This window comes from Falco biarmicus, chromosome 2 (assembly GCF_023638135.1).
Source record: "Falco biarmicus isolate bFalBia1 chromosome 2, bFalBia1.pri, whole genome shotgun sequence".
Taxonomy (NCBI): Eukaryota; Metazoa; Chordata; class Aves; order Falconiformes; family Falconidae; genus Falco; species Falco biarmicus.
This window is the reverse complement of record NC_079289.1, coordinates 80,521,355-80,534,666: the sequence shown is the minus strand read 5'-3', so window position 1 is coordinate 80,534,666 and position 13,312 is coordinate 80,521,355. Positions and strand designations below refer to the sequence as shown.

The 13,312-nt window shown below is 40.5% G+C and overlaps 1 protein-coding gene across 7 annotated transcripts in view; it reads left to right on the top strand.

Annotated features, from left to right (window-relative positions):
- Positions 1-13,312, top strand: part of HSF2BP (heat shock transcription factor 2 binding protein) — an 85,243-nt gene that overhangs the window by 25,943 nt on the left and 45,988 nt on the right. Inside the window, exons 8-10 of one of the 7 annotated variants that reach the window (XR_008820028.1) lie at positions 2,772-2,868; positions 3,493-3,660; positions 7,914-8,034. The exons of 1 other annotated variant lie outside the window; for it this stretch is intronic. Coding sequence is in view for 1 of the 6 variants with exons in the window: in XM_056327449.1 (XP_056183424.1) it covers positions 7,914-8,122 (209 nt within the window). In the remaining 5 variants the exon portion in view is untranslated. Of the gene's footprint in view, positions 1-2,771; positions 2,900-3,379; positions 3,661-7,913; positions 8,621-13,312 lie in introns of those variants that run through there. 5 more of the 7 variants (XR_008820030.1, XR_008820032.1, XR_008820029.1 and 2 more) reach the window with 5 other exon arrangements.

Sequence of the window (13,312 nt, the reverse complement as noted above, 5' to 3'; positions counted from 1 at the left end):
AGCTGCTCCTAGAGTTGCTCTGTCTTGGCTTTCTCAAGTTTTTGTGGCTTCTCCATGAGAAGATTTTAGTGTGTGGTTCATACGACTGGGGAGGTTGGTCATCTTATCACTCTGTACTGCTGTGCAAAACCCTGGTAAAGTACAACTAGTAAATACTAACAGCAGCTGAAGTGAGAGAGGTTGCACCTGCTTTTTCAAGGATTTAATTTGGTATCGAAGTTTTGGAAAAGCTTTGATTTGGGTTGATAAACTGGAAGGTACTTGGTTTTGCCCATATTTCCCTCAGCTGTTTTACAGAAAATGTAGGTACTCATGCTTTTCACCAAATAATGACCAGTTTTGCAATGCCATAGGCTCGCTTCTGACATCTCAGAAAATTAAGTAATCCTTGTAAGACTGTTGGAAAAGACCAGTGTTACAGATACTTTTTTTCCCTGTAGTTCAAGCAAAATTGTATTCTTAGAGAACACTGAATACATGGTCCTTTGTTCTGCTGTGCTTAGAAATTTAACATGTTAGTAGAGATTTTCCTTTTACTTTATGTTTGGCTAGTATACACGTAAGCTGTTGTTCTAGCAAAAAAACCAAAAACCAAACACTCTCAACCCCCCTGTCTAACTGTGAGTTCCCACATGTGCTGTTCTAAATGTTGTGATAAAACAAATTAGCTAATCGTTTGATGCTGTCTGTTGTTTGAAGAAGGCTCCTAGGTTACGTAAGGGGATGAAATGGGGCACAGTTTTAATTCATTTGCAGTTGCTAATGGAAAGACTACTCTGCATTTTGAAAGTGTTAATTGTGTATGGCCGGGTTGTAGAAGGAAGGATAGGCATGGCTAATTCCTTCACTTTTTGATAATGAAGTTCTCCAGCTATAGCAAAGGAGGAAGATTCTCAGATAAACCATGTCTGCTGGTTCAGATTTCTGACTTCAGAGGAAGTTTGCTTACCGTCAGGGGAGAGGACTGACTAGTTTGTGTATCAGATGAGAGGTCAGATCCAAGACCCAATCTTGTTCCCATTGTTTTGTATGAGATCTCTGTAGTTTTCTCTACACTTAATCTATTTCTAAGTGTTTCAATGTGCAAAACTCAGTAGATTCCTCTCATTCTTGCTTCTCTCATGTTTCTGTGGCCAGCATCTTCAGCTTCTGCTGGTTGTGGTTCAGCTTGTAAACACCTGGAGCTGCTGTAGTATGAAGTCTCTCTTAACAGTTTTTTCCAATCAAGAGAGTAGAGCACTACACTCTGCTGGCAGGGTATCCTGTATATGCTGTCTTCCTGCAGGAAGCTTCTTCAAAGAGTGTTTTGATTAAGGTTTATGGGATGATTGATTCAGCATTCCACAGTTCTGTAAGCTTTTATCAGCATTCCCACTAAGAGGGGCCCCAGAAATCATCCTCCGATTTTTTTATTTTCAGAAAATCATCCTGTTTGCTTTTCCATTGTCAGTCTACAAGTGTCTTGTGACCTCAGCCTATACATCAAGGCCATTTTTCTCCCACTGGCTTGTACACAGCTGATAAATCCCTCAAATTTCTCTGAATTCTCTGTCTGTGCCCAGTCTTCTTGTCCCCTGAAGAAGAATGTCCTTGCCATTAAGTGAAAGGAGCAAATAATTAACTTGATTTTCTTTATTCCCCTTTGTTCCTCTCTGAATCAAAGAGGGATTTGATTCAGGTTGTCTAGCAGGCTTTTTGAAGAGACAGAATTATGCCTTGACATTGAATACATTGGTTGTAAGAGAAAGGAGGAAAAAAAACTAATAAAAACTTCCTCTGGAGTAAGAATGTTAACAGCAAACTGGGTTTGTTTGCCCTACTGTCTTCGGAAATTTTGGATGAGCCGGTATGACTTTACACTCACTAATAAGAATTCTTAATAGCTTGTTCTGCTAGAGGCTATACTGCTAATAGGAGAAAAACAGTAGTTTGACACACTTTTTGACGGTAATGCAGATCTCTGTAGTTTTAGCGCTTTAAGAGGTGGGCTATTTATTTTTCTTTATTTTTTTCCACCTTTTAAAATTGTCTAAAATGTGGATATCCTTTAATAAGCAACACTAATCACTGAAGAATATACTCTGATAGCTTATGTAGTGTTGCGTTCTTGTGTAGGTATCAGCTTTGCCTACCTATATCTTCCCAGCCTCCTGCCAGCATAAAACACGTGAATGATGACTCAGATTTCTGTCCATGGAGCAGCTTCTGGGATCAGTAGAATTCTCTTCTTGTGGAGCACCCTTTGTTTGCAGAGCAGCTGTTCCCTTCTTGGAGAATATTGGCAGCTTTAATTTCCTCCATCAGCTGCTGTCCCTGGGCTGATGTCATGGCTAAGGGTTTCACATAACTTTCAGATTTAAGAAGCCCTGTCCTCAGCAATAAAAAATGAAGTTATATAATTTTGGGTAGAAATCCACCTGAGATTTGTCAGTATTTTTTTTGGTGCTTTACATCTATAGATGCAATAAGACTTTCATTCTGTAATTCCCAAAGAGGTAGACTGAGGCTTTTTTGCCAAGGACCTTTTGAAGAATGTGACGCAGTCAGCTGAGGTATTAATAATAAAGATTAGATTTATATTTTTCATTTGTGATCGTACAGAACATCTACCAACACATGGGTGCTGGAGAAAAAGGGTCTAGGTTCTTCTCTGGTGTTTGTTTTGGATTTTGTTTTGGTTTGTTTTTTGTTTTTTTTTTTTTATTATTATTATTTTTATTTTGCTATTCTGTATCTTTATTTTGGTTTTCCGTACTCTTCTTTGAATGCAGCTTAAAAAAATGATCTCCTTGGATACATGAGAAAGTGTGGAATTCGGAGAGACAGTGTCAGTGACACTTGTCATCTATAGCTGGGAAATTGCTCCAGGTACTTCATTAAACAAAAGACTACAAGAGAAGTATGACTAATTTTAGATCTTGCCCTTCAGTTTCCTCCACCCCAGTTCCACATGGAAATCTAACCTTGTTTACCCAAATTCTTTGCAAATGACTGTCTCTGTTATAAATGCCTGCATGAAGCACATTCTCATTTTGCTAATGCTGCCTACAACCTTCAATATTTGCTTTTCATGACTAACCCTGACCGTTTCTAATGCCTTGCTTTTCTGTCTGAGTTGGTTTTGGCTGTGAGAGTTTTTGAAAATTCAGGTTATTTGCATGGCAGCATGTTATTTAAAAGACATCTGAACTAACAGACTCCCCCCTGATTATAAACTGATGTCTGTATTAAAAAAAATTTTGGTTCTTAAATCAAAACCTCAGTTACCAGCCTTTCAAGTGCTCAACAGTTTCATACCCTTCAGACTATGAAACTAATCTTAAAAAGAGGATTGCCCTTCTTGTCCTTTAAGACCACATCTATTTTCTTAAATGTAAAGATGTCAGCTCTGACGCAGGAAGTCCCTGAACCACAGTTAGCTGAGAGGCTGGAAGAGTGGCTGGGGGAAGTTTCACTGATCGCTTGCCCTTTTCCATACTCTTCTGGAAGCAGCTGCTGCAAATGATACTTGCCCAGATGGAGCTCCGGCTGCGTGCGGTGTGGCTGTCCTTGCCATCTGTGCAGGAGTTTCTTGACTACAACCTTGCCCTGCCTCACAGCAGACTCATGCAAACTGACGTTCTCCGGAGGAACACAGTGTTGCTCCTTTTGTGTATGTATGTAAGAAACCTTAACATGCGTCTGTCACTGTAAAGCATTGGCTTGTTCTTACATTGTTACTTTTGTTCAGTAGCTACTGTGGGAATCTTCAGAAGCCCAAGCTAGGACGGATGGGAGCTGGACAACATAACAGCTCGCCCACAAATCTGCCAGCTGCAGAGCGATGTCTATGCAAGCTCCTTTTCACTTGCACCCCCTAAGTAGCAGTCAGGGAAACTGGGACTGAATTGCTGCTTCAATTTGGACTCTGGGAGCCTCTCTCAAGAATTTCCGATAAAAGCATGACAAGTGTGTCCGCAGGAGAGAGGGGAGTTCTGATTATCTGAACTCCATGTGGGAGCAGCCACCTGGCCAGGGAGGAGACTGAAGCAAACCCAGCTGTTACACAGGAGCTGGGGCAAGTATGTCGTAGAGAGAAAGTGCATCAATGTCCACAAGAACTGCAGCAGCAAGGCTCAGTCTTCTTTCTGCCGTAGTGTTCTCCCTGCTCCTTCCCCTCATAGTGTCTTTTTTGCAATGTTTCTTGTCTCCTCAGACCTATCAGCGTTATGGAAATGTCTGGAAAACTGCTGCTCCAGATACTGGCATACCTTCGCCAGCATTGGCAATGTGAAGAGATCTTAGATGGGGCAAGCTGTGGCCCTGACTGTCTCTGTTAGACGTGCTGTGAACATAGGTAGTCTTGACAGGTTCACAAAAAGGAAGGGTGGAGTGGCAGGTGTCCCTTCATGCTAGAATCAAACAGTAATTGAATTGAATGACATTTATGACAGTAGTGAGGAGCTTTTGAAATACTGCTCTTATACACAGGCATAGCTGTAAAACAGTTTGCTGATAGTAAATCTTGTATTCAGGTGGCCAGGGAATGGTATGGCCACGTGTAAATTGAGTTCACACAACTCAGCCAATTGTAGATAAGCTGTTTAGCATTGATGTAATGCAATTACTTAAACCCTGCTGTAGGGAACAGTTCATCTGAGACCATGGTGCTAATGGCAGATGTGACTAAAATCTGTCGACGTTATCAGTTGCTTTTGTCAGTGACTGAAAACCAGTGACATCAAACGATAGTGCTGGCAGCTAGCAGAACATTGGCAAACTCCAGCAGTTTCAACACCTTGTTAAAATTGCATCAGCATTTTACGATGGTAGTAGGCTTACGCTAAGCTTGTGATCCCCAACTGAGGCAAGCAGCTTGATTTCTTCCCCTGTTCCCCAGAAATAATGATTATAGTTTTGAAATCTTGGTTGAAGAGATGTGTGTGCTAGTTGTTGGGAGGATATAATGTGGTGATTTGATTACAACTAAAGGATTTTTTTTATCTTGTACAAATGAAATGTTACTCAGCTAGTGTAGAAATGACTAAATCTGGAAGCTGTTGAAATAAATATAATGCTGAATAATGAAGATTCCTTACATTTCTTCTGAGTATTCTTTAGATGGGGTTCTTAGAAAAAATCCCTAATGATACTGGAGAAAGACTTCTAGAGTATTTTTTTTTTTTAAATCCTCTTAGAAAACATGATTATCCATAATAAGTAGTATTCTCAAAACTGCATGTAATCCCTAAGGGAGTATATTTTAAGGCATATGTATGTATTTAACTTGAAGCATCTCAGAATACATGCAAAACAATGGCAATCAGAGGTTAAATGCATATTAAGTAATTTTCTGGTGCAGGATCATTTCCTTCCTTTGCTGTATGCCTGAGTGCCTAATCTGTTCTTCATTTGAGTGACTCAAGCCATTCAGCTTCCTTCCCTGGCTGCTGCTGGAGATTCTTCCTAGAACCTCTTTGCCCTTACTGGAAAATGTTCTTGCTCGTCAAGCTGGAAGTAATTTCCTGATCTTCTACAGATCCTAATTTTGTTAGCTCCCCTGCTAACACTTCCCTGATCAATTCTTTACTTTCTACAGCCTTTTAAACACTTGCAGATAATGGTAACATAAATGCCTGTAACAGTATTAATAGCAAAGCACTTTTCATCCAGGGATTTAAAACATCTTACATATATGAAGCTTCCCAGCAGTAGTGCAAGCCATTAACATTAATAATGGCTTTATTTCATGGAAGAATAATGTCACACAGAGGAAGACTGTAATGAACTACATAGATTTCACTCCCAAAAGCTTCTTTCTTTTTTACCTGTTCGGGCTATGTCTTGTTGCTGCTATTTCCAGTGAGTAAGTGTAGAATAGTACTAAGTACCAGGAAGGGGGGCAGATGATATGTGCAGAGCTTGAACATTATGTCTGGGGAAAAAAAAAAAAGAAAAGAATTAAAAGAAACCTCTGGCAGACATGAAGACAAAAATGGAAGGAATAGGAGGAAGAATTCAAGGTGTTTAGTCATATTTTGATTAGATCAGAATAAATCTTAAAACCAAAACTTGCACCCAGAGTTTTTTCAAAAGGATTCACTGAAGTGTTGCTGCCCAAGAAATTGGATATAAAGTCTTGCTGTCTGTGAGGCTGAGTTGCAGCGTTTCTGCATGAGTTATGGCTGCTCATCAGTCAGAAAATTGCATCTGCTGGTACTGCTGAAGGTGGTGATGGAAAGAGACTCCTTAGAGCCTTCAGCCCAGGTGGCAGCAGTAGGAGTGGCTGTGCTATGGGTATGGCCAGTTCTGCAGGGTGCTTTTTTTAAAAAAAGCTGATTTGAATGTTTGAAGTTGTCCAGTATGCCCAGTAGCTGAGATTCTCATCATACAGAAAATCAGAAAATGCTTGTTAGTGTTTGGTTTTGGACAACTCCTGTGTCCTCAGATTATAGTAGATTCTGCTAGTTTCCCAGGAGAAAGTAGAATTCCTTTCATAAGAAGTTTACATTTTAAACAGGGAAGAAGTTACGGTAGAAAAGACCTACGTATCTCGTTTATGATGGAAAATGGAGGAAGAGAAGATAGTGCCTGGCTTGTGGGTGTAGATCAGATGTCACAATCTTGACTATTGTGCTTCAGCCATGTGCTAGTGGGAATTACTTAAAAATTTCCATCTTGATAGTCAGTTTCATGCTTAAGGCCATAGTCATCTTCGCTGTCCATCACTTTCTGGTTTCTCCCCTGGGTGCTTTCAGTGTTTCCCCTTACATTTTAATGAATAAGTCTCTTTAGTCCTTTTTCAGGTCACCAGTGTTATGTATTAAAATAAGCCAGGAAAGTAAAGAACTTGCCTCAGCCCACCAAACGCTTCCTTCAAACTCAGTACAGTGTGGTTTATTGCTGCACTGCATTTATGCTGCTTCAGTGAGATTTTGGTCTTGGTCTCTGTGATGATTTTGTGCACAAAGTGATCTGAATTAATTTTTCGCAACATTTCTGCACAATGCTTTATCAAAACCTCGCTGAAGACTAGATATGTTAATGACAAGCACATAAAAAATGCATAGCACGTGGAATAAATAACTACTTCAGCCATAAAAATATATTATAAATTTTAATTTGGAATGTGCGGAATACAGAAATGCAAAAATGGGGCTTTCAACTAGTTGCTTTTGATAAAGCTATAAACAACTAAATGCAAATGGACTGTTGTGAATGATTAAAATATAATGCTCCTAATGTTTTAGTAATTAAAAATGCATCCTGTGTTCTTAACAGTAGAGTTATTATGTGTCTTCCTAGCTTCAGTCAAAGGTCTTTGCTACATTTCTCTGACGCACTCCTAAGGTGCAGTGCTTAGCTTCAATACCCATTTCAGGTTTTTGTAGACTGAATTAAACACTTGGAAGGGTGATAACATGGTTACCAGAAAGTTTTATAAAGATTAATATTTTATTGAGCTTTGAAGAAATCTGAAGGCTTGTATAAAAAGAAATTAAAGAAAAAGCCTGGTTTGATTTGATTAGTTGGTCTGTTTTGTTTTTAAGTCTGAATAGTCACGGGATATAGCTTGTCCTGCTCTTAAATTGGATTGCAGCCAACAGTACATTTTGGCTACTGACTGGATAAATTCAAGTTGATAAATTCCCTGATTTATAATGTTTTCAACATTTGAAAAACAGGAGAAAGGTTCCTGGTTACCTCTGCCTCCCAAACACTGCTGAGCACAAGCTGCTGAGGAGGGCGAAGATGATGTTTTCAGGCTCCTTCTAGAGCCAGCCTGCCAGCACCAAATGGCGGCTGTGAATTACGAAACTTAGTTATTCCCTGCGTGCCTGGTGGGTCGTGGGGAATGGCACTGTAGAGCTTTAATGCTGCTTTATTGGTCTGGCTTCTAATGAGCACTGGATTTTTTCCTCCCCCGCTTTTAGACCCGGATACAGAAGTTTGTCTTCATGCTCTGCGGCTCCTCCAATCTGTGATTCTGGAGCCAGAAGTATTAGCCAAGGCAGCCTCTGAGATGCGTGATACTTTGCCATTTCAGCGTATCATTGCACTGTCAAAGAGCCGCAATGCAGAACTGCAAGCACTTGCAAAAGAACTACTTGAAGATCTTAAAATACTTGAGTATGAAGCATAGAAGAGATCTATGACACCAACTGCTTACGTCTTTCCTATATTTTTGTGCTGCAAGAGTTGTGGGAGATAGGCTTGACTGAAAAAACCTCTGCCTAATTTCCTCTGACAAAATCCTTTTTGGGGAGTTAGGTAACCCAACTGAAATAATACTTGGGAAATCTTGGCGTTTAGCTCCCCCAGGATGATCTTAGGTAGTCTAGTGGAGTTGGGACAGACTTTATTTCTTTGAGTAGGATTTTGTTGATAATGGGTTTCCAAAACGATCCAGGTTATGTCATCTGTTTGCCATATATAGGGAGTACAATAGTCATTCACTGATTACATATAGTTTATTGCAGTGGTAAATAATCCTTTTGGCCCACCCTTACGAATTACTGTACTGTGAGGAAAACCTTGTTGCTTTTCATGACTGTTCTGTGTCAGAATGCATCCCAAGTTCCAGTTACGTTGTTACTTCTCACCTCTTTCTATTCTAATAAAAGAACACTTAAATTCTGTAGCGTGTAGTGGATTCTGCTTTCAAAATTTGCATTCAGATTCACTCAAACTGCAAGCCCACTCAGTCAGTGGCTGCCAGGCATACTAGAAACAGCCACTGTTGTTTCAAAAACCCTGAAAAAAGGAAATTAATTACTGTTGTCCGTGGTAACTTGCTGTGCACCAAAGAGGCTAAAATGAACTGCTCTGTTGTGAGCAGCATTGCATTCTCTCACAACTGTGGTATTTGTTGAAGTTTCTGTGTACACCTTGCTTACCTCACTGGTAAATACAAACATTTGTGTGCTTATTATCGGTAGAATTTACACATTTTTTTAGGAAAAAAAATAGCATCCATTTCTTTGATGACAGAAACGCAGCCAGCAAATGAAAAATGCAATGCTGCGGTAGCAACTTTTTCATACTAAAGTTATGGTACCTCAGCTGTGAACTCACAAATTAACAAAATACAATGTGGACTTCTAATCCAACTGCAGAGAAACATGAAGTAAACTTTGTAGGGTTTAAATACTGTGCTTGGTAGCCAGTTTTAGAGGAAAACCATTGTAAAATGTGTAAGTTGAGTCATCGGTCATCTCCCATTAGGCTGTTTGCAGAATGATGAATGTTCAGAGTTAGAAATGTAATAAATCAGTTTAAAATTACTTGAAATGATTGGCTCCAATGCTGCAAACAGTAGCAGTCTGATTTGGGACTGTCTAAAATGGAGATTAAGATACAGATCTCGCGTAAGTGAAAGGGTTGCATGTGGGTTCTGCCCTGTCTGATTCAACACTACATTGAATCTTTCAATCATGCTTGCTTTGGATTTGGTTTTTAATCTTGCTGTCCTAGTTAAACCTCCTAGAGTTTTATCCTAAAGGGATCAAAATGATAATCGGTAATTTCCTGGAATATCAACTCATGAAAGCATTAAATTTTAAGAAACGCTGAAGGGCATCCACTTCCCATTTAATTGGTATCTGCTTGTGAAGGTCTTGTATCAAACTTTTGGAAGGCATTAAATAGCAGAAAAAGAAGTGGTTCTGTGAGCAGAAGAGCTGGCGAAGCCTCGTGTTCTGTAGATTTGAGATATTTCTTGAAAATGTTGCTGTCCTTCCCAGCCCTTCCCACTGAAACCAAGTCCATCTAAGGGGCAGCATGAAGCGCGTGAGCTGAGGGTGACACGGATGCTCATGGCAGGTTGGTAAGCTGTAGTGATGGGCTGGTTAGTTGCCACCAAGCAGGGTGTATGCCGCTCTGCCAGCTTTACCCTCATAAAGGTTCTAATTTAGGTCTTCTCTGCTGCTACCCTAGCTGGGAGCTTGAGGGAGCTTAATTATCTTTTAGAAGTCTTCTCCCTCTGCCAAGTTTGTTGGGAGATGACTGACAGATTCAGTGTTACGAGGGGGAGTGGCAATGCAATTGCACCTCATTTTCGTAGGAAATCAGGAAATAAACAGGACTGTTCATTTTAATTGTGTGTCCACTAGCATGGTCAGTGCTTAAAAGCCATGCTAAAATAGATGATTCAAGACACTGCAGTTTTTCCCCAGCAAGCAGCTCAGATCTGATGATTAGTCCTTGGACATCTACCAGATGACTTTATTTTCAGATGCGGTTTGCCAGGAATCTTTAGAATCAAGCTATCGATGATCCACTGGCCTTCAGAAAGTTTTTTTTTTCTGCACTAAGTGTTCCATTATGCAAGACGATAAATAAGAGAAAGTCACCTTATCTGTGAAACACAGTGTATCTTAAAAAATACTAAAGAGCAAAAATACCAGAAGCATTATAGAGAACCTGTGACAAACAGGCCCCTAGGAAAGCCTTAAAGTTTTCCCTAAATTTACTTTGTCTAGGTGTTTGCAATTAATGCTGTGGTTTCAGTTCTTTGGGTTTCTGGAAAAGAAAAATTTAAGTGGAACTTGTTAGCACAGGGAAGCAAATTCATAAAACTTTTTGTTTTGGAAATTAAAAAGGGTCACTGGAGTCAAATTGTACTGTAGTTAGGCAAATAGAAGCCAGGGATAAGCCTGACCCTCTAACATTTCAGAGTATTTGGAATTTCATTAAGGCTTCTCATACTTAAATATTTTAGTAAAATAAGTTGGACATTACTAGTTGCAGATTGCATTGTGAACTGTTACATCTTTTTGCTGGTTTTCACGTTCCTTCATCCCCCATTTAATGGAGCCAGGGACCAGCCCCCTCCTCCTGCTCCTCTGCAGGTCTAGGGCTGTGTTGCCATCAATTGAACCTTTTTGCTGTGGGAGTGAAGCCTGCAGCTTTCCATACAGGTGCCTGCTATACCCCATGCATAGCGTCCTGTTGGGATTCTCCCAGACCCTGGTATCTATCATAAACCAGTGATTTACACTTTTCAATCAGCGTCATCAATGCCTTCTTTACTGGTTCTTTCTCCATGTTAAAATTGGTGGGAGCCTTATGCCGTTGGCTGGAGAGGAAGCTCCGGTGACCTGCTGATGCAAGAGTGCTGACTGTTTAGTTGAGATGGATCCTATCTTTTGGTGTCTATTTTGCAATAATAGATACAGAGCAAGTTTTGAGATTACCCTATTGTTCACAGGCAGCATTTTTAGAAACTTGTTTGCTGATAAGATTGAGAAATCCTTGTTTGGGAGAGTGGTTAAAGTCTTCATTTGTCTTCGTGTGGCTAGTGCCAGAAATAGGGCTCTTGAGTAACTGTGGATCTCCTTTGAGTCTCCCTCTCCCCTGAAGCACATCTTTTTTGATGGTTTATGAGTATAAGAAAGTCTCTAAAGAAGAGGTGCTGCTCCAAAACCTTAGAGCTTTATTTACAAAGTGGAACAATGAGTGATATACAGAAACACAGTGTGACACTGTAAGGTTGCTGCTGCAGTTAAAGAATGGTTAACGTACGCATTATAAATCTCTGGGTTTATTTTGCTGTGAAGTTTTGCTTCGGTCTGAAACTGTGGGCCATTAGGAAGCTTTACTGGTTTAAAATGAGTTCAGCCTATGCTTTGGAAAACGCTGGCTTTAGAATGTTGCTTTTTCTGGATCCTGTGGAAAAGTCTGGGATTCTTCTGTGTAGTAATTGATTACTTGCATTACTAGCTTGCAGGAGATAAGATGTTTCACACAGTCAAAGCACTAGTTTTACTAACCGTGTTCAAAGTCCAGAGTTTATCCATCATTGCCGTTTGCTCTGTTGCACAATCTCAGAGTTTCGGTGAAGAGGAAAATGAGAGTTTGGTGTTGCTTTAAGATTATCAGAGTTACTCCAGATTTATACTCATATAACTGAAAGCAAAATTTGACTCTTATGCTAAATCTGTTTTAAACAGAATCTCTGTCTAAATCTATGAAAAACCGGTTTTAAAAACCCTTTGAAGAAAGCGCCTGTTTACTTCACAGTATCAGCTGCACACTTACAGTTGAACTTCAGTCCATTCAGTTTTATATGCTGTGTAAAGAGCTGCTGAAATTATGTCAGCTTGCTAACACTCCTCAGAAATGCTGGCTTTCCATATTTGCTGCTGCTGATCAATTAGATGCAAAAGAAAATTAAATTAGGATCCCCTAAGTGTGTTTCCTGTGACTTAAGAAGTTTAGCTATATAATGTACTGCCCCACCGCTTCTTTATGTGTTATCTTAGGCTGATGTTTGGCCTGGACTATGAGCTGGCTGAAAAGAAAGTGGAAAACCTCAGCAGAAGACAGGGAGACCCAGAAAGGCAGACCTTCCCCGGTGGCTCTGTGCCCCGTGCTGAGTGGCAGACACAGCAGCATGAGTGGCCTGGCATCTCTGAAGGGGCCTGTGGGATCTTGGATGAGAACAGCAACCAGCTGCCCAGCTCCTGGGGGAAGCTGCTGTTTGGTTGCATGCCAGCACTGGCCCACTCCCAGGAGGTGGGACAATGGTGGTGAACTAGAGTTCAAGACACATCATCCCATTATGGTTGTTTAAGAGAGGGAAGTAAGTTGGAGGAGGAATGGGAGAGGGTGACAGTTTGGTGATACGGACACGAGTGAACTTGCAGATGATTCAGTTTCAGCTGGTTGCACCACTCATTTAGCTGCCCCTTTGGGTTAGTGTTTGTGCTTGCGATATGCGCCGATTAGCACAAATTGGACTTCAGAATTGGTAAGATTTTACAGGTCTTGCAAATGTTGTGTGATTCATCTCCTCTACTGCTTCCAGCCCTGCAAGGGTGCTGGACATGAGGAGAAAGGAGTTTTACTGGAGAGTAAGCAACCTCTGTTTCCTCTTGTTATCCCTGCCCCATGTACGTGCTACAAGTTAAGGGATCTGCAAAGCATGGCTGCCCCTTCCCTTCACAGCATCTAATTTGCAGCTACATCTGGCCGCGTCTGTGTTGTTCTGTAGCTAATTTCCTGATTTGTATGCAGGAACTTTTGCAACTGCTAGTTGCTTCTCGTATATGAGAGTTACAAGTCACAGCTGATAAAAGTCACCAGAAAACTCCTGATGTCACGCAGATTTTAATTTCTCTGATGCTTTATGATGACCTTTGCAACCTATAACTTGCTCAGTCGGAAACCTTAAAAAGACTTTGACCAAATTATAGGTCATGTAATTTATAGGACTATAATTTTTACTGCGGGCGTGGCTGTAGTTAAAGCACTTCTGATGCCAGGTGCTCAGTCAAATGAATGCACGGGGTTTTCATTTGGTGTGCTGTTGTGCTGCAGTCATGAGTGGCAG